At 37.3% G+C, this 27,304-nt stretch overlaps 1 protein-coding gene and 1 pseudogene across 2 annotated transcripts in view; both read left to right on the plus strand.

Moving 5' to 3' along the window:
* Positions 1-26,180, plus strand: part of LOC125395944 (interferon-induced very large GTPase 1-like) — a 39,673-nt gene extending 13,493 nt beyond the window's left edge. Inside the window, exons 1-4 of one of the 2 annotated variants that reach the window (XM_087908604.1) lie at positions 13,418-13,528; positions 16,299-16,625; positions 19,033-19,121; positions 20,036-26,180. In XM_087908604.1, coding sequence (XP_087764730.1) covers positions 16,346-16,625; positions 19,033-19,121; positions 20,036-23,827 — 4,161 coding nt within the window. In that variant the 5' untranslated portion in view covers positions 13,418-13,528; positions 16,299-16,345 and the 3' untranslated portion in view covers positions 23,828-26,180. Of the gene's footprint in view, positions 1-13,417; positions 13,529-16,298; positions 16,626-19,032; positions 19,122-20,035 lie in introns of those variants that run through there. The other variant, XM_087908603.1, reaches the window with a different exon arrangement.
* On the plus strand, positions 24,723-26,180 carry LOC125395957 (serine-threonine kinase receptor-associated protein pseudogene; annotated as a pseudogene).
* Positions 26,181-27,304: the final 1,124 nt, after the last annotated feature.

Here is a 27,304-nt window from a genome sequence, read left to right on the forward strand (position 1 = left end):
AAAAAAAAAACCAAAACCTCTCTAAGACAGAGGTCTTTGAGTTTAGGCCATAGATATAAGAATTGAAATGTCAGCTTAGTAGATATTTCTTTGATGAGTATATAGTATCCTTTCCTATCTCGCCTGATTAATTTTATTTGAAATCTATTTTGTTAGATAGTAAAATGGCTATACCATCTTTCTTCATAGGTCTACTTGCTTGGAATATCTTTGTCCAACCCATTACACTGAGGTAATGTCTACCCTTGATGTGTGTTTCTTAGAAGCAACAGAAGGATTGATACTGTTTTTTAATCCATTCTGTTAGTTTGCATCTTTTTTGGGGGAAGTTGAAATCATTCATTAATATTGAGAGATATAAATTACCAATAATTGTTGATTACTGTTATTTTGGAGCTGGTACAGGTGCTGGTGCTGGTGGTAGTCATAGTGGTGTGTGTGTGCGCGTGTGTGTGTGCACTTCCCTTCTTTTGAATTTACTATGTTATTATTTAATCCCTTTCATGATTTTCTTTCATGGTTGTAGTTAACCTTGATGGGAGCTTTCTTTCTAGCATCTTCTGTTGGCCTGGATTTGTAGATAAATATCATTTAAATTTGCCTTTAACATAGAATAGCTTATTTTCTCCATCCATGGATATTGAAAGTTTTGCTGAGTATATTAGTCTGGGCTGGCATCTGTGGTTTCTTTAGAGTCTTCAGCCCATATAACCAGACCTTTCTGGCTTTTAGAGTCTTCACTGAGAAGTTAAGTATGATTCTAATAGGTCTGTTTTTGTGTTACTTTTTCCCCTTGAGGCTTTAAATATTCTTTCTTTGTCCCATAGTGTTTCAATTATGTGGCAAAAAGACTTCCTTTTCTGGTCCAATCATTTATTAGTGTTCTGTATGCTTCTTACAAGGCTTCTGTATGCTTCTTATAGGCATGTCCTTCGTTAGATTAGGAAAATTTTTTCTATAATATTGTTTAAAACATTTTCTGGGAATTTGATTTGGGTTTCTTCTCCTTTCTCTATTCCTATTATTCCTAGATTTTGTCTTTTCATGATGTCTCAAATTTTCTCAATGTTTTGTCTTAGGAAACTTTCAGATTTAACATTGTCTTTGACCCATTGTCTTTGATCCATTTCTTCTATCATATCTTCAATACCCAAGATTCTGTCTTCTACCTCTTGTATTCTGTTAGTGAAGATTACCTCTGTAGTTCCTCTTCTAATTCCTAATTTTTTCACATCCAGAATTCCCTCAGATTGGGTTGCCTTTATTGACTTTATTTCCTATTTTATGTATCGAAGAGTTTTATTCATTTTCTTCCACTATTTGTGTTTCCTTGGATTTCTTTCAGGTTTTGTTTTTTTTGTTTTTGTTTTTGTAGAGGTACTACTTTAATTTTTTTTATTTTTTACTAAAACAATCTTTTTTATTTACATACCAATCCCAGTTTTCCCTCACCTCTTAGCAGTTCCCCCACTTTCTCCTACCCCACTCACCATCCATTTCTCAGAGTGAGTGAGGCCTCCCATGGGTAATCAATAAAGTCAGTCGCATCACTTGAGGCAGAACTAAGGCCCACCTCCCTGTATCTAGGCTGAGTAATGTATTCCTCCATAGGAAATGGGTTCCAAGGAGCCAGTTCATACACTAAGGATAAATATTGGTTTCACAGCTAGTGGTCCCACAAACTGCCCAAGTCACACAACTGTCACCCACATTGAGAGGGCCTAGCTTGGTCCTATAAAGGTTGCCCAGCTGTCAGTCCAAAGTCAGTGAGCTCCCACTAGCTCGGGTCAGCTATTTCTGTGGGTTCCCCCATCATGGTCTTGACGACTTTGCTCATATTGTCAATCCTCCCTCTTGAGGATTGGACACCAGGAGTTCAGCGCAGTGCTTAGCTATTGACCTCTGAATCTTGCTTCCATCAGTCACAGGATGAAGGTTCTATGGTGGCAATCAAGGTAGTCATCAGTCACCGTACAGAAGAAAATCAGTTAAGGTACTCTCTCCACTATTGTTTAGATTCTTAACTAGGGTTATCCTTGTGGATTCCTGGGGGTTTTCCTAGTGCCAGGTTTCTCAATAACCCCATAATATCTCCCTCTATCAAGATATCTCTTTCCTTGCTCTCCCTCTGTCATTCTCCCAACTTGACTTCTCAACCCCTCCTCTTCTCCTCCCCTTCCCCTCCTCCTTCCCCACTTCACTTCCATCCTTCTCCATTGCCCCACACTCCCAATTTCATCAGGAGATTTTGTCTATTTCCCCTTCCAAGGAGATTCATCAATGTCTTTATGGTCCTCCTTGTTTCCTGGCTTCTCTGGGGTTGTAGACTAAGATGAAATAAGGCTCATTATCCTTCTCTTTATATCTAATATCCACTAATGAGTGAGTACGTACCATGTTTGTCTTTCTGGGTCTGGGTTACATCACTCAAGATGTTTTTTTCTAGTTCCATACATTTGCCTGCAAATTTCAAGGTGTCTTTATTTTTTACCACTGAGTAATACTCCATTTTCTTCATCCACATTTTCATACTACATTTTCTTCATCCATTCTTTGGTTTAGGGACATGTAGGTTGTTTCCAGGTTCTGACTGTTATGAATAATGCTTGTATAAATACAGTTGAGCAATCTCCTTGTGGTATGAGGATACATCATTTGGATATATACCCAAGAGTGAAATTGTTGGATCTTAAGGTAGATTTATTCCCAATTTTCTGAGAAACTGCCATACTGATTTCCAAAGTGACTGCACAAGTTTACACTCCTACCAGCAATGGAGGATTGTTCCCCTTATCCCATACCCTCTCCAACATAAGCTGTCATTAGTGTTTTTTATCTTAGCCATTCTGACAGGTATAATTTAGTATCTCACAGTTGTTTTGATTTGCATTTCCCTGATGGCTAAAGATGTTGAGCAATTCCTTAACTGCTTTTTGGCCATTTGAGAGTCCTCTGTTGAGAATTCTCTATTTAGATCTGTATCCTATTTTTAATTAAATTATATGGTGTTTTGATGTCTAGAGGTTTTTTTAGTTCTTTATATATTTTGGGTATCAGCCCTCTGTCAGATGTGGGATTGATGAAGATCTTTTCCCATTCTGTAGGCTGCTGTTTTGTCTTGTTGACTGTGTCATTTGCCTTACAGAAACTTCTCAGTTTCAGGAGGTTCTATTTATTAATTGTCAATCTCAGGGTCTGTGCTACTGGTGTTATATTCAAGAAGTAGTATACTGTGTCAATGTGTTCAAGGCTACTTCCTGCTTTCTCCTCTAGGATGTTCATGATGACTGAATTTATATTGAGGTCTTTTGATACATTTGAACTTGAGTTTTGTGTATGGGAGTAGATAAGAATCTATTTGCAATATTCTACATGTCAATATCCAGTTAATCCAGCATGATTTGTTCAATATGCTTTCTTTTTTCCGTTGTATAATTTTAGTTTCTTTGTCAAAAATTGGGTGTTCATAGGTGTGTGAATTAATTTCAGGGCCAGAGATTCAATTCCATTGGTCCACCTGTCTGTCTGTTTTTGTGTCAATACCAAGCTGTTTTAATTAATAATGGGATGATCATATTTCTTTCAGTTTGTTTATATGGTGGATTTCATTGACAGATTTTCATATGTTGAACAATCCCTGCATCTCTGAGATGAAGCCTACTTGATCATGGTGAATAGTTTTTCTGATGTGTTCTTGGATTTGATTTGTCAGTATTTTACTGAGTATTTTTAGATCAATGCTCATGAGGGAAATTGATCTGGAATTCTCTTCTTGGTTTCGTCTTTGTGTGGTTTCAGTTTCAATGTAACTGTAGCCTCATAAACAGAGTTTGGCAATCTCCGTTTTGTTTCTATTGTGTAGAGCAACTTGAGGAATATTGACACTAGCTCTTCTTTGAAATTCTGGTATAATTCTGTACTGAAACCATCCAGATCTGGGATTTTTGGGGGGTTGGGAGACTTTTGAAGACTGTTTATATTTCCTTAGGGGCTATAGTCCTATTTAAATTGTTTATACGGTCTTAATTTAACTTTTGTATGTGATATCAATCTAGAAATTTGTCCATTTCCTTTAAGCTTTCCAATTTTGTGGAACACAGGTTTTTGAAGTATGACATGATGCTTTGTTGGATTTCCTCAATGTCTTTGTTATGTCCCCCTTTTTATTTCTGCTTTTCTTAATTTAGATATTCTCTCTCTGTGTTTTGGTTATTTCAGATAAAGTTTTGTCTATCTTGGTCATTTTCTCAAAGAATCAACTCTTTGTCTCATTGACTCTTTGTATTGTTTTCTTTGTTTCTATTTTATTAATTTCAGCCTTCAATTTGATTATTTCCTGGCATCTACACCAAAATGAGTTTGCTTCTTTTTGTTCTAGAGCTTTCAGGTCTGTCTGCTGTTATGTGCTAGTGTGAGATTTCTCAAACTTCTTTATGTAGGCACTTAGTGCTCTAAACTTTCCTCTTAGCACTGCCCTCAAACTGTCTCATAAGTTTGGGTATGTTGTGCATTCATTTTCATTGAATTCTAGGAAGCCCTTAAATTCTTTATTTCTTCCTTGGCCAGGGGCGATTCAGTTGAGCACTGTTCAATTTCCATGTGTTTGTTGGTTTTCTATAATTAGTAATGTTGTTGAAAGCCATGGTGATCCAGTAAGATTAAGGGTGTTATTCCAATTATTTTGTATCTGTTGAGGTTTACTCTGTTACTGAGTATGTGGTCAATTTCCAAGAAGGTTCCATGAAGTGTTGAGAAAAGGTTATATTTTTTTGTGTTCAGGGAGATTATTCTATAGATTCTGTTAAGCCCATTTAAGTCATAAAAACTGCTAGTTCCTTTATTTCTCTGTTAGTTTCTGTTTTACATTCCTGTCCAGTAGTGAGAGTGGAGTATTGATGTCTCCCACTAGTAGGGAAATTTGTGTGGGGTTTGATGGGTGATTTAAGATTTAATAATGTCTCTTTTACTAATGTGTGTGTTTTGTATTGGGGCATAGATGTTCAGAATTGAGAAGCCATCTTGATAGATTTTTCCTGTGATGAATATGAAATGTTCTTCTTTAGCTCTTTTGATTAATTTTAGTTTGAAGTCTATTTTGTTAGATATTAGGATGGCTACACTAGCTTCTTAGGTCAATTTCAAAGGAAAATCTTCTCTCAATCTTTTGCTATGAAGTAATGTCTATCTTTGAAGTTGAGGTGTTTCTTGTATGCAGAAAAAGGAAGGATCCTGTTTTTGTATCCATTCTGTTAGCCTGTGTCATTTTATAGGTGAATTGAGACCAATGATACTAAGAGATATTAATGACCAGCGATTATTAGTTCCTGTTATTTTTGGGTTTGTTGATGGTGGTGGTATTGTGTGTGCTTTTCCCTTTTTTGGGTATGGCTGCTATGGGATCTATTGTTTGTGCTTTGGTAGGTGTAGTTAACTTCCCTGGATTGGAATTGCCTTTCTAGTACTTTCTGTAGACTGTATTTGTGGATAGGTTTGCTTAAATCTGGTTTTGTCATGGAATATCTTGCTTTCTCTGTCTATGGTAATTGAATGCCTAGCAATGTATAGTAGTCTGGCTTGCATCCACGGTATTTTAGTGTCTGCAGAACATCTATCCAGGACCTTCTGGCTTTCCGAACTTCCATTTTGAAGTTGGGTGTCATTCTGATAGGTCTGCCTTTATATGTTACTTTGCCTTTTTCCTTGGAGTTCTTAGTATTCTTTCTTTTTCTGATTTTTCTTTTTATTTATTTATTTAAAAAAAGAAAACAAACTATCTTTTTTCATTATACATACCAATCCAAGTTTCTCTCTCTCCCTTCCTCCCATTCCTTCCACTTACCCTTCCACCTCATCCCTCATCCAATCCTCAGAGAGGGTAAGGCACATTGCTTTGGGGAAAGTCCAAGGCCCTCCCTACTATATCTAGACTGATGTTTTACCCAACTTTTTGGGTCACTATCTCACAACATACTAGCTTATCAAGTATACTTTATCTAGAAGTTATAGAAGTATATACAAAAATCTTGATTGAAATACTGAGCAACCTTGGAACATTAATGATGATAGGGAAATTTTATCTTCTAACTTGTCTGTGGAGATCTTTACCTCAGCCATGTAAGATTTGTATTCAGCTAATTTGTTGTCAAGTTAACCATTATTGCCAGAATTACCTTGTGATTATTTGAAATAATGTACCAATTTCTTCTAAATTATTAATAAAATCAGAATATAAAGTTTTCTAGAAGTTTGTTGCATATTCTAAGAACCTACATTCAACTGAGTGGTCCATCTCTTATTTTTCCTGGTTTATGACTATCAGGTTTGTGGAATATGCCTAACATAAAAGGTTTATTGATATTCTGTTAGCCTTTCAGATAGAGACAAATCTTGAAGTCCATATTAATGATTATGTTTATGAACACACCCTGACAGAAAAAAATGCATCTTGTGGAATATGTGAATATGTACTTTTAAGGACAATGGCCTGGAAACCCATGCCAACATTTCAATTAATTTCCACTGGGGGTTTTTATGTTCACACGATGTAGCATGAATTCTGATTGGTCTTAATAATAAAAACCCAGAGTCAGATATCAGGATAAATGTTGAAATATCAGAGAGAGAAAGGAACAAACCACAGCCACCTCTTATGTAGCCAACTTCTCGGTCAAAAAGAGGGTGAACTGTCTCCGTCTAACCTTTTCACTTTCTCTTTCCTCCTCTCAAGTGCTGGGATTAAAGGTGTGTGCTACCACTGCCTGGACTCTATGATTAACCAGTAGTTAGCTCCATACTCTGATCGCTAGGCAAGCTTTATTTGCTATATCACAAGAAAACTATCACCACATTCCCCCTTTTTTGTTTAAAATAAAAAAAGGTTATAATTAAAATAGGAAAAACTATATACAATAAGTACAATGACAATATAGAATATATACAGGCAATAAATACATCAACAATGTCTAGTCTATTAACAATTGACAAATTCAGAGAAAATACTCCATATCTATCCTATCTTGATGAATCCAAAAGGTTGTATGTACCTAATTAACTTTCTATTCTAACTTTCATTACCAAAACTATCTTTTAATGTTTCTCAACCTTACACACTTACCACCTTTTTAGTGAATTTCGTTTCTGAATCTGGTAACAAGAACAACTATAACTATAATGTCTTCAACTCCATCAGAAATCTAAGAAGGAAATAATATTACCTGAGTAAGCAGGAAGTGCAAGCAAGCGACTTCCAAAAATATGTGAGAAATGACAGAAACAGCTAACTGTCTGGACAGTCACCCAAGCTTGGTTCCTTTGCAATGTCAGGGCATCCATCTTTGGCCTACAGGCCTAACATATCTGACAGACTTTTCTGTGAATCAAGATATTCTAAAGTTCTGTTTTATGTTGTTTTGGGAAAGTTTGGCAGTTCATTTGTGTCCTGCTTGTCCAATTTAGACAGCATATTGTCAGTAGTCGAGGAAGGGCACTTTCTTGCCCAGTGGCTAACTTGTGCCACAATGAAAGTAAGCTCCATGTGGAGTTTCTTCAATGCCCATCATCTTCTCCAACATAGATTAGTGCTGCCAGGAGAAGGCCTGTCTCATTGTCATAAAAAGGAGAACCTATGTTATTAAAACATCTTAAATGCCGTATTCCACAGATCTTTTAAGCTTTTGAAAATGACCTGTCTATCTAAAATATATCTGTTTGACCTTGAAAACATACCTAATACGACTGCAAGTTTGATTATAATGAATAACTACTAACTTCCATTTCTTTATAACCTAATAAGTTAGTAACAATAACTTTTGAGGACTAGAAATTTGTATTACATTGTTAAATGAGTTGTATAAACAAGATTAGAAGTGTATTACATTATGTTCTAACAAAATTAATCTCAAATTTGTATCAATATACAAAAATTCATATCAATGTAAAATATTTACAACTAGAAATTGCTTTTTGGTTTATAAGTAGATTCAATAATCTACCTTTTTATCCTATGTCTATATCCTCCATTTTTATCACAGTAGATTCAGTAATCAATCCTTGTATACTACCATATTTATATCCCACTTTTTTTTCAAAACAAGAACCCTGAATCTAAACTCCTTCGTACAACTTTTTTCCTGATTGTTACCAATAACAACTTGTAACCAACCCCTTAAACAATGACAAATATCCATAACTCAATGAAAGATCAAAAACCACCTGTCCCACCTCTTGGGAATGTGGATGTTGTGTTAATAAATTTATTCCCTGCTGTCTGGGAGCAACAGCATCTTTAGGAGATCCTGAAAAGAAAAATTGGGGTTAATTGTTAAGTCCTAGGAGAGGTAGCTGTATCATTTGTTGTCCAGTCTCTGTGTAATAGAAAAATGCAGGGCTTGTCTCAAGTCCTAGCCAGAATAGTTTGTGAGGCTGGATCATCTCAGCTAGCTAGGTTGAACTCGTCCTGAGCAGTTTGTAGTCCAAAGTTGATATTTAGGTGGTGTTTGTCAGCTTAATGGTTATCATAGTACTGGTGGAATCGTCACTGTGGGGCCTCATCCTCCTTTTGGAAACTCCAAATGTCACTGTTAGGGATGGTCTTGGTTCACTGCAGAAAACTTAAACATTTTTAAATGTCATATGCAGCACATCTCAAAGAGGTTAAAGGATCATACTTCATTATATGCATCCAGAGTACAAAACCTTCTTGCTAGCTACCTTATAGAGACTCAAGCCTGTAAAGGAAACTAGATGAAGCCTTTTTCTAGAACTAGTTAATACTCTATATAACCATTAATAGCATGACAAAAAAAGTTTAAAATACATACATACTAATTTTAACAATTTGAAGATAATATTTATGCCTTAAAAAAGCTGTTAAAGAGTGAAAATAAAACCAAGAGATTATGAGATTAGGGACAATAAAATAGTTAATTTTTTTCTTCTGCTAATTTTTTTCTTCTGTCCCATATCTTGTGGTTCTTCTGACATAAGCCAGAGATTTTGAATTTTACTTTAACAAGCATGCTTGAGTTTAGAGGAGAGAGTCACATTCCAACTCAAAGGCAACTTTATTTTTTAATTTGTACTGGGACTACAAAAAGATGATTTATATTATATGTTTGTAGAGAATGACAGAAACAAACATTTGGGAATATTTATGAAATTTTATCCTACTGGAAATGTGGATACTAATGAGCCAATTTACTCTTTTTCTTGGGACATTGTTTCTAAATGAGTTGTCCTTTTACTTCAGATATTTCATTTGTCCAGTGGTCTTCAAAGTTTTTATCTGGATACCTTTACTCTTCTGAAATGACAGAAACAAAACACTTCCCTAAACCTAATTTTGGGGAAGTTTCTTTTGGTAAGTTAAATCTGATCAAATGAAAGGCATTTGTTAGTAATATAAGTTTAAATAGAATAGTCACGCTGTTTGATGAACTATCACCTTTTTCTAATCAAGAGGTCTCTCTTGTTCAATGTTCTCTTTATAATTCTGGTAGAATCCTAGTATTTCTTCTCCTGTGGAAACAAAAGCAAAATCCCTTCTCCAGCGTAACATATGTCCTGGTTTCCATTCTGAGGTCAGTACATCTTTAAAATATATCAGCTTATTTAATTCAGTAGGTTTTTTTTTCTATTATCCAATGTCTCTCTGTAGCTGTCATTCCTTTCTCATTATCATTTACAAGATTCAAAGTTAATAAAGAATTATGAAATCTATTTCTTGGGGATTTTATCACCCCTTTCTGTTTATTTAGCATATTCTTTAGAGTTTGATTGATCTTTCTATAATGGCTTGCCCTGTAGGATTGTGAAGTACACCTATAATATGCTTTATATTGCAATAAGCAAAAAACTCTTTTATTTTACTAGAGACATATGTTGGAGAATTGACAGTCTTTATTTGTACAGGTAAACCCATGATGTCCATAACTTCTAGCAAATTTGTGAATACTGAATCAGTCTTTGAGAACTCAAAGCAGCTACCTATTGAAATTCTGAATAGGTATCAATGGTGTGGTGTACATATTTTAATTTTCCAAATTCTACAAGATGGAACACATCCACTTGCCAGATTTCATTCCTTTGAGTACTCTTTGGGTTGCTTCCTACAGGTAGTGGATTTTAGTTGTATAAAAAACAAATAGGACATTTCCTTATAATTTCCTTGACTTGTTGCCAAGCGATAGAAAAATCTTTTTCTAAACCTTTGCTATTGACATGATGATTTTTATGAAATTCTGAGACCCCCCAGAACATTTTCTATCAATAGCTGATCCATTTCTTCATTATCTTGTGCAAGAGGGCCTGGCGGACCCGAATGAGAGAGGATGTGGGTTCCATATATGAGATGATTCCTATTCCTGATTATTTCTTACAACTGAATAAATGATAAAATCTATTCTGCATCATCCAGTATAAATTCAGCAGTTTCAATATGCAGAACAACTCTGAATATTGTGAATCAATAACAAGGCTAAGAGGTTCCATAAAATCCACTAATACCATGAGAATAGCATATAACTAACTGGGCAGAGTCATAAGGGCTTTGAGAAACTCTGCTTAAATTTTCTGATTTGTAACCTGCCTTTCCTGATTTATTTGTATCAGTATAGAATGTAGGGGCTCCAGATATTGGTGTGTCCCATTCAGTGTTAGGAAGAGCCCAGCTTGTTGTCTTTATAAATTGAATTTTCTTGATTTTGGCATATTTGTTACTAATCTCTCCCCCCCCCAAAAAAAAATACTTCAAGCTCTTTGCCAAAGCTCACTTTCTGTACATAATTTTTCAATTTCATCAATAGTAATTAGTACAACAATTTCTGCTTGGTCTATTCCTGCTAATAGATGAAGTCACAATTTTCCTTTTATAATCAACTCAGAGACCGTTTCCACATAAGCTTTTACTTTTTTACTGTATTTACATGATAAAAAGAACTATTATAAGATAATATCTACCCTTTTCATTAAAATTTCTATAGCAGAATGCTTAGAGGGTAAAACAATCAAAATGCAATCAAGTTTTGGAGCCAAATGATGTACATGTACAACCTGTAATTTCTTTTCCATCAAAGTTAATTCTCTCTCAGCTTCAGCTGATAATTCTCTTGGACTATTTAAGTCTAAGGTTTTGAACAAATTACTCAGTTCATCATTTTTTACACCAATAGTGGACTATAGCTGGGAAATGTCTCCTAGCAATCTTTGAAAGTCATTACAAGTCTGCAATCGATCTCTCCTACTTTGCACCTTTTGAGATCTAATTTTTTGCAGACCTACTTTATATCCTAACTAATTAATAGAGTCTCCTCTTTGTATTTCTTCAAAGCAATCTGCAATCCTCCAATAAGGCAAAATTTTCTTTACTTCTTCAAATATTTCTTCTGCCGGGTGGTAGTGGCGCACGCCTTTAATCCCAGAACTTGGGAGGCAGAGGCGGGTGGATCTCTGTGAGTTCAAGGCCAGCCTAGTTCCAGGACAGGCCCAAAGCTACAGAGAAACCCTGTCTCAAAAAAATCAAAAAAAGAAAAAAACATTTCTTCTAAAGTATCAACATTTGAATCCACTAGGAAGATGTAGTTTATGTAAGGGTAAACGATAGAGTGATGAAAATGCTTATGTACTGTTTCCAGCAGCTGTTGTACAAAATACTGGCACAGGGTTGGGCTATTTAACACTCCTTATGGAAGAACCTTCAATTGATATCTCTTAACATGCTGAAAATTATTATGAGTAGGCACTGTGAAGGCAAATTTTTCTGTCTTTTTCTTGTAAACGTGTAGTAAAGAAACAATCTTTTAAATCAATAACTATAAGAGGCTATCTTTTAGGTAATAGAGGAGGTGAAGAAATTCCAGAGTGTAGAGAGCCCATTGACTGAATGTATATCATTTGGCTCCAAACAGCTCTTAGGTCTATTACCATTCTCCATTTTCCAGATTTCTTTTTAATAATAAATACAGGAGAATTCCAAGGACTGGTTGATTCTTCAATATGCTGAGCATTTAGCTGCTCCTGTATCAACTATTCTAAGGTCTGCAGTTTCTCTGTTTTAAAGGCCATTGCTCAACCCATACAGGTTTCTGTCAACCATTTTAATGGTGGGACTGTTGGTCCTTTTAAAAGATCAGCAGTTGTTGCGCACTGTTCTTGTATAACTTGAATGTTCAGTTACTGTTTTTTTTATAATACCTTCTAATATTTTTGCAAGAAACATACATTAATTTACAGTTTGCTTTTGAGATCAGAGGAATGTTAATCTGAGTATTCCATTGCTGTAACAAATCATATCCTCTTAAATTCATTGCTATATTACCTTCATATGACTTTAATTTTCCTCTCTGTCCTCCTGGCCCTACACATTCGACCCATCTTGAGTTCTGTTTTACCTGAGTTAAAGTTCCAATCCCTAAAAGTTGAACATGTACTTCCTGAAGAGGCCAATTTCAATGCCAAGATTCTGGTCTAATTATTGTGACATCCATATCTGTCTCTACAAGACCTTCAATGATGTCATTTATTCATATTTTTAATTTTAGTCTTTGTTTATTTATAGAAGTTTGTCAAAATATCTGTTCTATCTGAATTTTTTTGTTCTTTCTTCTATAGTTTTTCTATCATCCAAAGGAGTATGGTTTCTTGTTTTAAGCATTAGGTTCTTTAATTGCTCTGGGAAGGAGTTTCCTCCATGATGACAGGAAATAACTTAACTGAATGTATCCTTCAAGAGGACCCTCAAGGTGTTTCCCAATTGCAAAGCATTACCTTGATTGTTACTTGTTGATCTACATTCATTAGTCCAATGCCTGTCTTTGCCACACCTTCTGCATAATCCAGAAGGGAGAGGATTCTGTTTGGATGTGCTTAGAAAAAACATTGTTTCTATGAATGCCCTGTTTACAGTCCCTTTTTAGGTGACCTTGTTTACTGTAAATGAAACACTTGACATTTAGATTTTTCTTCAAAACTCTGGAAATCACCTCTCTTATCCAAGCATCATCATGATTATTCAATGTTGACCGTATCTCAGATCCATTCCTCCATGAATGTTGATCTCTTGCCTTTAGTGGCCTAATTACCCTTTTTGCATTAGCATTTTCCAAAGTCAGAGATTCAATTATTATTTATCAAGATTCTGAATCTGAAATCAATCTGTGTAAGAATCCATGAAGGTTTCTTTTGGGCCCTGTATAATTTTAGTAAATGATTCCGTTTTCTTTCTTACTTCTTCAATTCTGTCCCAAGCATTCAAAGCTGCTGCATGGCATAAAGTCAGGGTGTGGTCATCATAAAGAGATTGCCTTTGTACATTAGCATAATCTCTCCCTCTCCCTCTCCATGAATCTGATCTTGGGAGATTTTCATACCTTTAGCTCTACTTTGTTGTTCAGTGGTCTTGGCTTCCTTTTTCCATAGATCCTCCATTGCAATTGAGGAGTAGGCTCCAAGATTGTTGTAACCAAATCTCTCCAGTCTTGAGGGAAAATTCTATTACAAGTTGTCCACAAGTTTAACATCTGCTTCATAAAAGGTAAATGCATGCCATATGAGACTATTGCTTCCTTAAAACTAACATTTCCGCAGGAGGCCATTCAGCTCTTGTACAACCTTGGGGGATCTCTATCATTTGGCAGTTGTTCCTGTAAGATTACTGAATAAATTAAAGTTGGTTGTTTGAAAATCTTAGGCTGCTCCTCTCTAACCTGATAATGCGACACTGGAATTGGTTCTTTAAATTCCTCTATCTGGATCTGAATATCTCTGTGGTTTCTTTTAGTAAGTTTTTCTGAGGCCTGTATCTTGTCACTCAAATCAACCAACGTTTTAAAGGATAAACCAAGAATTATCAAACCAATGGCAAAGATTATCAAAATGATAATATTATGTCAATCCTGGTTGATTATCCCTTCATTTAATTGTTCCAAATTTAAACCATGCATTGCATAATCATACAGAGACTTAACTCTCTCCATTGTAATAGTGTTTTTCCCATTTTATAACATGGGAAAAACTCTCTCTTTTAACTAATTCCTCTCTTTTAGAATTTCCAGTTGTCTCACCAAATCTTCTAACAATGATGGTGAAATATGAGGCATAGCATGTCTGAGCGGAAAATGCAGGCAGTGAACAGCCTGGCTGAGAACAGCTGTAGCTGCTAGCTTGCTGTGAGCTGAGAGTGGGTGGCTGTTACAACAGTGGAAGACTGAATGTGTGTCAAGGCAGCTACCTAATATGGCAGGGGCCTGATGAGGGGGTTCAGAGAAAGCCCACAACCTTATGGGGGAGAGAGAGTGGCTTTTCAAAACACACACACACACACACACACACACACACACACACACACACAGGGGATTGTGCAGAAGCACCTGTGGTAAAGCGAGAGGCAGGAGCTGCCTGAAGGCAGAGTCAGCCAGCGAGTCTAGCAAGTGAGTCCAGTGGCAAACTTTCGAGCCAAGCAGACAGACAGTCTATAGTAGGTGAATCCAGCTGTGGCCTTTGGAGGCAGCCAGACAGTCTAGAGTAGGAAGTACAACGGCAGTCTTTGGAGCCCAGGTGCCTCTGGGATTTAGGGTCTGTGGAGTTTGCTGCAAAGAGGCTTCAAGAAAAAATAAATTCAAAACTCTCTCAGAGACTTGGGGGGAAAAAAGAGAGAAATACCTAGCTGGCAAGGCAGTACCTCAGGCAGGAGCCCTGCGTGCAGCTCCAAATTGTGCCAGGAAATGCAAAGCAACAGGCAAGTGGCTTTTCCTGAATTCGTGCCCCAAAAGATGTAGCCGGAATTCTAGTTGCTCTTAATAATAAAATCTCTGAGTCAGATATCAGGGTAAATACATGAAAGATCTGAGCAATAAAGGAGCAAGTCACAGCCACCTCTTACCTAGTCAACTTCTCAGCCAAAAAGGGTTGAGACCCTGTCTCTGCCCCACCTATCACTTCCTCGCTCTGCCCAGCCATATCACTTCCTCTTTCCTCCCCTCAAGTGCTGGGATTAAAGATGTGTGCCACCACTGTCTGGACTCTATAGCTAACTAGTGGCTAGCTCCACACTCTGATCTCCAGGTAAGCTTTATTTGCTAGAGCACAAACAAAATATCATCATATAAGTCTTTAGTGTAGCCATTGACTGTTGGAAGGAAGAGAGGGAGGAATGGAGGAAGGAAGAGAAGGACATAGGGAGGAAGGGAAAGAGAGGAGAGATAGTGAACAATCAATGGTAGAACACAATAGCTCAGGTAAGGTCATTTTACACAGTGAAGCTCAACTCTACCCCAGAGGATATTTTGGCAGCTCTTGGAACTGAAAGGAAATAGCTTTAGTGACAGAACAAAGTTTATCACCAGAAAGCATTACTTACATAAATCCTTGCAGGTAAGTTCCTCAAACTATGCAGCTAAGGATGGAATAAATAGTATGATGTGATAAGAAACTAAATTGAAGAAAATTATAAATTATCATTCAAATATATAGATCTTACTACATTTTGCAACAATATTGGAGACAAAGATGGTAATATAAAGTTTAGAACTACATTGAGAAACTGACCATCTTTTCAGCATAATACAAACCTTTGTAAGACCCATTTAATTCCACACAGACATTATCTACGCTCAAGAATTCTACAAGTAGAACAAAATAGTATGGAGTCGGGAACGAAAACAAGTAACTTTGAATCCATAAGGAATATCTAATGATGTGCATGATAGAAGAAATTTAACTTTCACAGAGAGGAATTTCATGATAATAAACAACTCCAGCCAGGTGTGGTAGCGCACGGTTTTCTAGTATATATGTAAAGAATAGGGACACATTTTCTGAGCATTGAGGTTTTGTTTTGTTTTTCAGGAAGGCAATCTAATATGAACTCATACTGTGACAGTTAATGTTGATTGTCAACCTCAGAGGATCTGGAATACAAAGAGACAAACCTTCGGTTATGTCTATGAGAGATACTCTGCATTAGGATTATTAAAGTAGAAGAACTCACCCTGAAGTGTGCAGCACTATGCCATAGACTTCCTCCTAGACAGAATAGAAAAGGAGAATGCCCTAGCATTCCCTCTGTTTCCTGAGCGGGGTGAAGTGTGATCTGCCACCTCCATCTCCAACCATCACAACACCCTTGCCATGACAGACTGTATTCCCTTGAGTTTCCTCCCTCAGATTGTTTCTGTCAGGGATTTGTCACAGCAACATGATACTAACTGATAAGCACCTCTACCTCTCTTTCTCTGATTTGCCTTCAAAATATGTTATAATTTCAATCATTCCTGTGATTACTCACAGTGATCTTTCCATTTCAGGTCAGTAACTGCTGGTCCATCATTTCCTCAGAATTCGGCTTTTCAAAATGGAACGCACTTGGAAAGCATTCCTTCTTAACATCCTTGAAGACCTTACAGAGGAAGAGATGGGAAAGTTTAAGTACCAACTGAAAAATATAGATCTTGCTAAGGAATACAGCCACATTAAACGAGGCACTCTGCAGAAGGCAAACACGGTGGCACTACTTGCTGATACACTGATCCAGCACTATGGAGAAGAATACTCCATGACTGTAACCCATGATGTTCTGTTAGCCATAAATCAACGGAATTTGGCAGACCTGATCATTTCACAAATGGGAAAGTGTGAGTCTTAAACTAAACATCCCTCTCTTTGCTAGATATGTTTAAAACATTCCCCAAAATCACCCCAATAATTCAAGAGATGTTGCCAGCATGACATATAAAGGGAGCTATATTGCATGGTGCTTTTAAAACAGTAATCTAGGGCCAATCATCTCAGTGGGCTAAACACTTGCCATACAAAACTGACAGCCTAAACTCAATCCCTGGAACCCATGTAAAGGGAGAGGAAAGAGCTAACTCCATTAAGTTATTCTCTGCCCTCCAAATTTATGTACTGCAAAGACAGACACATCATCATCATCATCATCTATTTAAAATAGTAATAAAAATAAACTGAAATTCATATACTATAAAGCAAACTATTTTAAAAGGAACAACTCAGTGCCATTTAATACACTCACACTATGGTGCAATCACCTTCTTTGACTAGTTTCAGAAATTTTTTATAACTCTAAAAAGTCATACTCAACAAGGAGTTTCTCCCTACTCCTCACTCTCTATTCTTTCTAGATCCTAGAAACAACCATTGCTATATGTCTGTGTGTTCATATACTGTGTAGTGTGTGTGTAACTCTTTGCTTTTGAGCCTCATGCATACTGTGATATCCTTATTTTATAGCTGATTGATATTGTTTGTATATATTTCTAACACTTCATTTCTCCATTCAACTGCTGATGAATATTTAAGTTGATTCTACCTTTTGCCTATTGTGAATAGTGCTATTATTTATATGCCCTTACAAGCACTTGCAAGAAAGAGGTCAAACACCCACTGAAACAGTTTATCTGAGCTAATGGGAGCTCACCAACTCCAGCTGGACAGGGAAGGAACTAGAATAGGTCCAAACTAGACCCTCTAAATGTGGATAACAGTTGTATGGCAGGGGCAAACTGCAGGGCCGCTGGCAGTGGCACCAGGATTTATCTCTACTGCTTGTATTGGCTTTTGGGAACTCATTTACTTTGGATGGATACCTTGCTCAGCCTAGATACAGTAGGGAGGCCTTGGTCCTTCCCCCAAAGCAATGTGCCTTACCCTCTCTGAGAAGTGGATGGGAGTGGAGTGGGAGGGTAGGTGGAGGGAATGGGACCCAGAGGGAAGGGAGTGGGAACTGGAATTGGTATGTATATATGCATGCTTGAGAAAAGAGACCTCAAAGGCCACCTCCACAGTAATGCACTTCCTCCAACAAGACAACACCTACTCCAACAAGGCCACACCTCCTAATAGTGTCACTCCCTTTGGGGGGTCATTTTCTTTCAAACCACCACATCTAACATATGCAATTTTGTTGGTGTTATGGCTCCGTGGGTAAATATGTTTGCAATGCAAGCCTGACAATCAAAACTCAATTCCCAAAATCTACATAGAGATGGGAGGAGAGAACTGACTCCACAAAGTTGTTCTCTAACCTTCATATATGTACCATGGCACACATTCTCCCACTGCCCAATAATGACAGGTAAAAATCTGTTTTAAGAAAAAAAGACATATACATACATATATATGTATGTATAAATATATATATATGTTTCTAAGAAAACATCAAACTTTTCTACAGTGACTGAACAATTTTGAATTCCCTCTAGCTACGAACAAATTTTTATACTTCTTACCACTTCTCTATCATCTGTTATTTTTCATTTTTTAATTATAGGAATCCTATACGAGGTGTGAAGTGGTTCCTGATTGTAGTTTTAATTTGCAAGAGTATTTTATGTACTCATTGGTCACTTATTTTGGACAAATGTCTATTAAATTTTTTACCTATTTTTTTAAGATTGTTTTAGACTTTTATTTTTCTTGCTATCAAGTTATAGGAGATTCTTAAATATTTTAAACATTAACCCCTCCTAAGGTAGTTTGAAAATATTGTCTCTCTTCACATATGTTGCCTTTTTACACTGCTATTTCCTCTACTATGCAGAAGCTTTTAATTTGGGGTAATCTTATTTAATTTATTATTATTACCATTATTATTATTATTATTATTGTGTCATTTTATGACCCACACCCCTAATCTCATGAGATGATTACTTATATTTCCTAACCATTCTTTGGGGGGTTTTTTTGGAGTTTTTTTGTTTGTTTGTTTGTTTGCCTTGATTTTTGAGACAGGGTTTTTCTGTCCTGGAACTCACTCTGTAGGCCAGGCTGGCCTCAAACTCATAGAGATCACCTCTTCTGCCTCCTGAGTGCTGGGATTAAAGGCATGCACTACCACTGCCCTTCCTAACAATTCTTATAAAATAAAACATTCATGTATTTTCTTGGGTCATACCTGAGAAAAAAAATATTACTATTAAATTTATTTGGGTTAAGCTGGTTGTATCAAAGAGACTTATATGTAAGTATTTTAATACTGTCTTAGTTGTGAAATTAATGAACATTATTTTACCCTAAAAGCTGGACCTTCCATGGGAACATCTACAAAAAAGGAAAGCAAGAGAAAACTAGATAATGAAGCAAAATCAGATGAAGATAAATGGCCAAAGGTATGTAAATAACTCTGGGCCAAGTATTTTTGACCTTGAAAGAAGTGAAATAGCCAGATTATAAAGATGTACAGAATCTTAAGAGGCCTGGGAGAAACCACATCCTACAATGTACCAGAGTCAGTCTGTGTTAGTGTCAACATGCCTCCAAGGAGTCAGATCTGGAAGAGAGCCAAGTCCTAAAGAAATGTAGCTCTCTGATCATTTGAGTGCCTATGTACATAGTGCTTAATTTTTCTGAGCCATTTTTCTCTAAAAATTATTGATCCAATGATGAAGCTCAATTCAAATCTCAGTTTAAAGTTACTGAAGAAAATTCAATTCATTTTTCTCACTTATCACAGTTTTTTTTATTCTGTATATATTATTCAAGATTACCTTAATGTATATGACTCTCATATGAGTTTGCCTTGGTTTTTCTGTTTTATTTCTAGTAATCCTCACACTGTCTGATAATAATCCAAATTATTTCAGAATAATAATATACAAAATATGTAATGAATATCTATAATGTGATAGGTTCCTCTTCTCTTCAGATTCAGCTTTAGTCCTATGAACTTTTTCTTTTTATCTGCTACATCAGTTTAGTAAAGTCTTTCTTTCCCTTTGTTCCACAGGAAAATCTAAAAACTACTTTTTCTGTTATAAGTGCAATTTGAATTTGTTGTCATTATGCCTTCACTTGCATAACAGTGCAGTCTGGTTAACCATATGCTCATTTAAAACTCTTCTTTTTAAGCTCTTTAATGCTGAGTTCTGAGTTGTTTCATTCCTTGGTCAAACCATTGCCTAACAGCAAATGAGCTAGATTTTATAACTAGTAATATATTCATGCATGCATACACCATAAGCTTAAACAAGAGTTTTATTACAGAGTAATAACAAATATTATCAATATTTCTGTTTCCTTCTAGAAGATTCAAAAATTAATTACTTCAATGAGACCCAATGGATCTACGGCTCATCCCACAAAATCTCAAACAATCAATAATATAGAAGAAACAAATAAAAATCAACACTTTAATGACTTGATCCAAAGGCTTAATCTAGAATGTTATTATTCCAAGAAGATGACCAAAGTGAATTTTCTTACGATAAATAAGATATCCTTCCTAGGCATTCAACCAAGATCTGAGAGGGAGCTACCATATTGTTTTCTGGAGAAGCTATTGGTAATGGATTATAATTTAAGATTCCTTGTTTACAGAAAGACAATTTCTAATCTGCCCCAGGCAGGAACTATAGAGTCAGAAAAAAAACTGCCAAGATTTGAAGATTTTTTCACTATTAAGGAAGGACATTCAGCCTCAGTACCAACTTGCATTCACCCACTAGACATCCAAATGGCAATTTTCCACTGTGCTGACGACTTCACAAGACAGTTTATTTTAACCAAACTTTCTGTTTGCCAATTTGCTCTTCCGTTTTTGGTGCCCAATCCTTGCAAGTCCCAAGTTGAATTCCCTCTTTGGTCTCTTGGACAAATCAGAAAAAGCTGGAGGGAGGTGGAAAAAATAGGTTGGGAGACAAAAATTAAAAATTATGACAACCATCTGATTAGCTCACAGCCTATACACATCGTATCATTAATAAGAATTGGAGATTTTGTCTCGACTTCTAAATCACAGATTCTGAATTTACTCCTGAGTAAGGGCAAACATGACCATTTTTTTCACAATAATTTTAGGAAAGGCAACAAAAACTGTCTCTTAATGGCAGGGATGGTGGAAATCTGCTGGTTCTGTCCAGGTGGAAGAGCTGAGGACAGATTTGAAAACTGCATTGCCTTCACCAATCTCCATGGAAATGCTGAATTACATGAAAAGCAAGTTAAGTTCTTGCATGAGGTCTCTTCAGTCACTGTACTCCTTCTGTCAACTTCAGAAAATACTTCAGGAAGTGCAAAAATGATCACACCTCTTCTTCGTGAATTTTGGAATTCACACAAACCTCTCATCTGTCTGTTTGAAAATGTAGAAAATATTCTGGATGAGAAGTATCCTCCTCACAAAGTGAGAATTGGCATCAAGGATCTAAACAAGGTAGAATTAGCTGATAAAATCACAGTTACATTAACACAGTTACTGAAAGAGTTTACACCACCATGTAATTTGAATAACTGTGCCGACATTGCGAGGAAGTATGGGTTTATTATTGACGAAGACCAGAGACACTTCCAGGAATCAGGGAAAAAAGCAGACAGTATTATAGATCTCTTAAGAAAAGTGAAATTATCTCAGATAAAAGAAAGCCTACTGCCTCTTCAGGGACAGCTATGGCATGAATGGTGCAAAAAGGACAAGGAATCCTACCAACTTAGAGAAAAGGGGAACAAGAACATTGAACAATACAAAAAGGAGCTTGAAAAGGAAAAGCAAAATATACGTTGGGAACAATATCACAAAGTAGTTAACCTTAGTGACCTGATGGAGTTCTTCCGTCAAAGTCTCCAGTCACACCCAGAAACTCACACTGAGCTCTACTTCCTACAAAGGCTGAGTCTGTTAATAGAGCAACTAACCAAGACAGATTTAGAAAACCTCCACCAGAGGCACAGTTTTCTGATGACTCAGGTGCAAACAGAGAAACTGAAGCAATCAAAGACAAGCTCCCTCAGACGTTGGGAGGCTGATCTAGAAGTTGTTTCCAAAGAAATCCGTAATTCTACCCTGGGACCTGAGCACCTTCTGAGAGAATTGGGCCAGATCTATGAATCTCTAGAAGAAACTTCTTCCCAAAAAAATACACTGTATCTGTCTGTTCCCCAAATGGCTGCAGATCTGATGGTGTCCGGATTTCCTATCGAGCTCATGGATGGGGATGCTTCTTATGTGCCCTTGAAGTGGGTGGCAGCTGTTTTTGACAAGATCTCCGAGAAACTTGGAGACAAAAAGGTGTTTGTTCTCTCTGTTCTTGGCCTGCACAGCTCAGGGAAGTCCACGCTGCTGCATGCCATGTTTGGGCTGCAGTTCAGCCTCAGTGTAGGGAAGAATACCCGGGGTGCCTACATGCAGCTTTTGAAGGTAGAAGATGTATTCAAAGAAGAGCTGGGCTTTGACTTTTTGCTTGTTGTGGACTCAGAAGGACTAAATGCTCCACAGCCAATGAACAAAGTGCAGAGTAAGGAAAATGAGCTGGCAACCTTTGTCACTGCACTTGGAAACTTAACTCTAGTCAATATTTGGGGGCCAAACCTATCAGAAATACAAGCTGTTCTGCAAATAGCTATTCATGCCCTTCTCAGGATGAAACAACTGAATATCTCCCCAAGTTGTCTGTTTGTTCATCAGAACACAGAAGAAACCATAGATACAAATCAAAGCATGGCAAGACGACAGCAACTGCAAGAGAAATTGGATGGAATCACACTCGCTGCGGCTCAATATGAACAGTGCTCAGATGTACACTGTTTCAATGATGTCATTAAGTTTGACATCAGAACCCACATCCACTATTTTGCTCATCTGTGGGAAGGTTATCCCCCAATGGCCCCTCCTAATACCTGCTACAGCCAAAATGTCCGGGAACTAAAAAGCAGGATTCTTAAGTTTGCCAAGGAAGAATGCAAGGGAAGTATTTTGAAGATATCAGAATTTAAAGTCCGAATACAGGATCTATGGAAGGCCTTGATGAATGAGAATTTCATCTTTAGATTTAAGAACACCCGGGAAGTTGTGGCTATGGATAAACTGGAGACCACATACAACGGTTGGACCTGGGAGCTACAAAACTATGTGCTGGACTTGCAGAATCAGCTAGCCAAACAGATTTGGAATGAGTTAGTTCAGGAGATACTGAGAAGTTCAGTTGAAAGTCAGATTGTGGAAAAACATGAAGCCATTAAGCAAGAACTTGAAAAGTATTTTCAAGAAGACCAAGACAGAGATATATTGGCTTCTTGGAAAGGAAAATTTGAAGATGATTTGAGAACTCTTAAAAATAAACTTGTAGTAGAAACCATCAAAAAATGTGAGGATTTACTGACCAGAAAGAAAATTCAAGACCTTTTAAAGGTACAAAAAGTAAAAATTGAACAGAAGTTGCAAGAAAAAGTCAGAGAAGTGGCCACATTTGTCAAGAGCACTGAGTTACAAGAGAAGGAGTTGAGAGACATGTTCAACAAAATCTGGTCAGAGAACATCTCCATTGTTCTGCCTCCCTCACTCTCATTTGCTGACGACCCTGACATTGATGTTGACCTAGAGAACATTCTCCTGCAGCATTTTAAACAGCATCCTAATATTGTCAGTAAAATTAGATATCGTGGCACAAAGAAACCATTTTCTATCAACTATTCTAAACATGTTATTAGTTCTCAAACATCACAAGTAAATGCACCTTCTGTGGAAGGTTTTGAGAAAGACATCATAATGAACACAACAGCTCACATTATGAAAGTGGTTAGAGAAGTCATAAATATAAGAGAACAAAATAACCAAGGATACAGCTCTAGTTACTTCCATGAAATTCTCCAAATGATTGACACTGAGACTGCGTCAGCAACTCAAGGGCTGGCGTTTGTGCTAAACAACAGATATAAACTAGAGCTTGCCTTGGAGCTGGTCCAAGAAGCAGCAAAGAGTTTTAAAAGGATGTCTATTGCATTCAAACAGGAAAATAACCCTGTCCTCTATCTAGAGAGTCTAAAAGAGGAAATTTTTAATGATTTTAGGTCATCCCACAAAAACTACTCAAATGTTAATTGATTTCCTCTGATGCAGTTTCTCCTGTCCTACGAATTAGTATAAATCTTAAAATCTTTGACAGTTCCTTGTCAATTTTCTTGTCATCTGTTGCATTCTCTTCTGTGATGAACATTTTTGTAACTAAACACATACCTTGAATCTATCCTAGAAGTTTAGAATTAGTTAATCTTCCTGTATGAAATCTCCAAACTACTATTTCACCAAAAGTTCAAGTTAATTGTTCATTAAAATACACAAAATAAGTTATTCACTATTATATCAGACAATGAAAAAGTAGGGGCAAATATAAATAATAATAAAGGGGCTGGAGAGATGACTCAGAGGTTAAGAAGACCCAAGTTTAATCCCTATCACTTGTATCAAATAGCATAAAACAACCTGTAACCTCAGTTCGAAGGAATCCATTGCCTTCTTCTGGCCTCCACAGGGACACACAACCCATTCACACACACACACAGACAGACAGAGAGAGAGAGAGAGAGAGAGAGAGAGAGAGAGAGAGAGAGAGAAATAAATAAATAATAAACCTAAAAGCATAAAATGTTAAGCCTGGTGGGTAGTGTACCCTTTCAACACCAGCATTTCAAGAAGCAGAGGCAGGCAGAGCTCTGTAAGTCAGCCTATTCTACAGAGCAAGTTCCAGGACAGCCAGAGCATCATACAGAGATTCTGCCTCAGACAGATAGATAGATAGATAAATAGATAGATAGATAGATAGATAGATAGATAGATAGATAGATAGATAGATAGATAGATAGATGATAGATAGATAGATAGATAGATAGATAGATAGATAGATAGATAGATAGATAGATAGATAGGCAGATAGATAAAATCTAGTTTAATTTAAAAAATAAGTTTTCACACTTCCTGCTGTTACCTGTGTGGACTGTGGATGGCGGCAGGCAGGCTTCCAGGCACTCCCCTCCCTTCTTCCCTCCCTCCCTGTCCCTCCGTCGCGGGGGACTCCCTACCTGGCCTTGTTGTGAGTGCGGCTGGCTGAGGAGAAGGACACCCGCGGTTCGCGCTTTGCTTCACCCTGAAACAGACTCAGCTCACCTGCTCCATGGTGGATTTGGCCTTCACCCCTTATGGCTACTTTCTGATCAGCACTTGCAAAGATGGCAAACTAATGCTCCGCCAGGGAGATACAGGAGAGTGTATTGGAGCATTTGGGGGTCATAAAGGTGCTGTTTGGGGTGCAACATTGAATAAAGATGCCGCCAAAGCTGCCACAGCAGCTGCAGATTTCACGGCCAAAGTGTGGGATGCTGTCACAGGAGATGAACTGATGACCCTGGCTCATAAGCATATTGTCAGGACTGTGGATTTCACACCGGAGAGCAACTACCTGTTAACTGGGGGACAGGATAAACGGCTGTGCATATATGACTTGAACAAACCTGAGGCAGAACCTAAGGAAATTAGTGATCACACTTCCGGTAGTAAAAAGGCTCTGTGGTACAGTGAGGACCAACAGATTCTTTCAGCTGATGATAAAACTGCTCGTCTTTGGGATCATGCTGCAATGATTGAAGAGAAATCTGTGAATTTTAATATGTCTGTTATCAGCATGGAATATATCCCTGAGGGAGAGAGAGGTCCTAGTGCTCACTTACAGGTGGACTATTGCTTTTCATAGTACAGTAAGTCTGGAGCCAATTAAATCCTTTGAAGCTCCTGCAACCATCAGTTCTGCGTTTCTTCATCCTCAGAAGAAATTTCTTGCTGCAGGTGGAGAAGACATTAAACTGTATGACTATAATACTGGAGAAGCACTAGAATCCTACAAAGGTCACTTGGGTCCCATTCACTGTGTGAGGTTTAGTCCTGATGGTGAACTCTATGCCAGTGGTTCTGAAGATGGGACATTGAGATTGTGACAGACTGTGGTAGGAAAACCCTATGGCCTTTGGAAATGCTTCCTGAGGAGGACAGTGGGGAACTGGCAAAGCCAAAGGTCGGTTTTCAGGAAACAGCTGAAGAGGAGCTGGAAGAAATTGCTTCAGAGAATTCAGATTCCATCTGTTCTTCAACTCCTGAAGCTGTGTGCCATAGGTGCCGTATACGTACTAAAGAAGCAGAGAAAAGTACCAGCCTTCAGACTGACTCTCTGCCTGTGGCAAGGAAGGCAGAAAATATTGGGGAATATGAATTAGCTCAGTGCACGAACAGCGACTCGGTGCTCTGTGAGTGAAAGCAGCTGCGTGTATGAGGTGCAGGCAGGAGGGTTATGTTCATGTAGTGCCGCAGCCTGCTCTCTCGAGTGAGCAAGCCAACGTACAGTTTACATTTTACACTTACATTTTTGTAGCTGTTTATGTTATGGAAAATAAACATATATTGGCCTATTTTTGAGACTTTTCCCTTAAAGCAGAATGCCTTTTTTCTCTTAGTTGGGAAGAAGAGGAATTACACGATCAAATAACTGGTTTAGTCTCTTTCATTGTACACTGACTGCTTCTGAACATCGAATATTTTTTAGTTATCTAAATAAAATGCCTCTAAAGCAAAAAAAAGTTTTCATAGGCCCTCTGCATATATGCTACAGTTGTGTAACTTGGTCTTTGTGTGAGATTTTTAACAGTGAGAGCAGGGACTGTCTCTGACTCTATTAACCTATTTTGGGGACCTGTTCTTCCTACTGGATTGCCTTATTCAGACTTAATAGAAAAGGAGATGCCTAGTCTACTGCAACTTTATATAACATATATAATATGGCTGATATAAATGGGAGGCCTGCCTATATCTGAAGAGCAATAGTGGAGGAGGAGTGGATGGAGGAAAAAAGGAACAAGGAAGAGGAGAGGGAAAGGAAACTTCGGTTTGAATGTAAAAACAGAAAATAAATAATTTAAATTTAAAAAATAAAATTCATAAATGTGCATGCATAGAACAACTACCTAACTTACTTCTTTTTTTTTTTCTTACTCCTCAGTTAAGTCCCTACTATGGGGCAGGGATTTGGGTAGGGCTTGAGTTAAAAGTAATAAAGGACACAGCTGCTGGGTGTTACCGTGAGCAAAGGACAGCTTCAGTAATAAAACTCATATGTGTTGCTCTACTGCCATCTTGTGATCATTTTTTCCCTGATCAGCCTCAAGCACCTCTATTCTAATATTCACATGTTTTGTTTAAGCACTGCTGGAAAGAAAGAAATAAAAATTGCTCTGCTGACTAATAATGACGTGTAAGAGCTGCTATTGAGATGGTTAACAGAGTCAGGGGACCAAAGTAGGGCTTAGCTTGGTCTTGGCTGGGAGAACCACCAGGGAATACCTTTACCTTTCAGTGCAGGAAGGGGAAGGCTGTAGCAAACCTAGGAGAATGAGAATTTTCAAGCAGAAGAAAATTTCCAGGTCATATGTTGCAATATAAGGTGAAACAGAACGATTGTACATGGGAGAATCTTGATTTAGAAAACAACAACAACAGAAAGAAAGAACTTGAGTGTTTTAATAACTTTTAGTTGAAAGG

This window comes from Myodes glareolus, chromosome 7, assembly GCF_982192425.1.
Source record: "Myodes glareolus chromosome 7, mMyoGla1.1, whole genome shotgun sequence".
Classification (NCBI taxonomy): Eukaryota; Metazoa; Chordata; class Mammalia; order Rodentia; family Cricetidae; genus Myodes; species Myodes glareolus.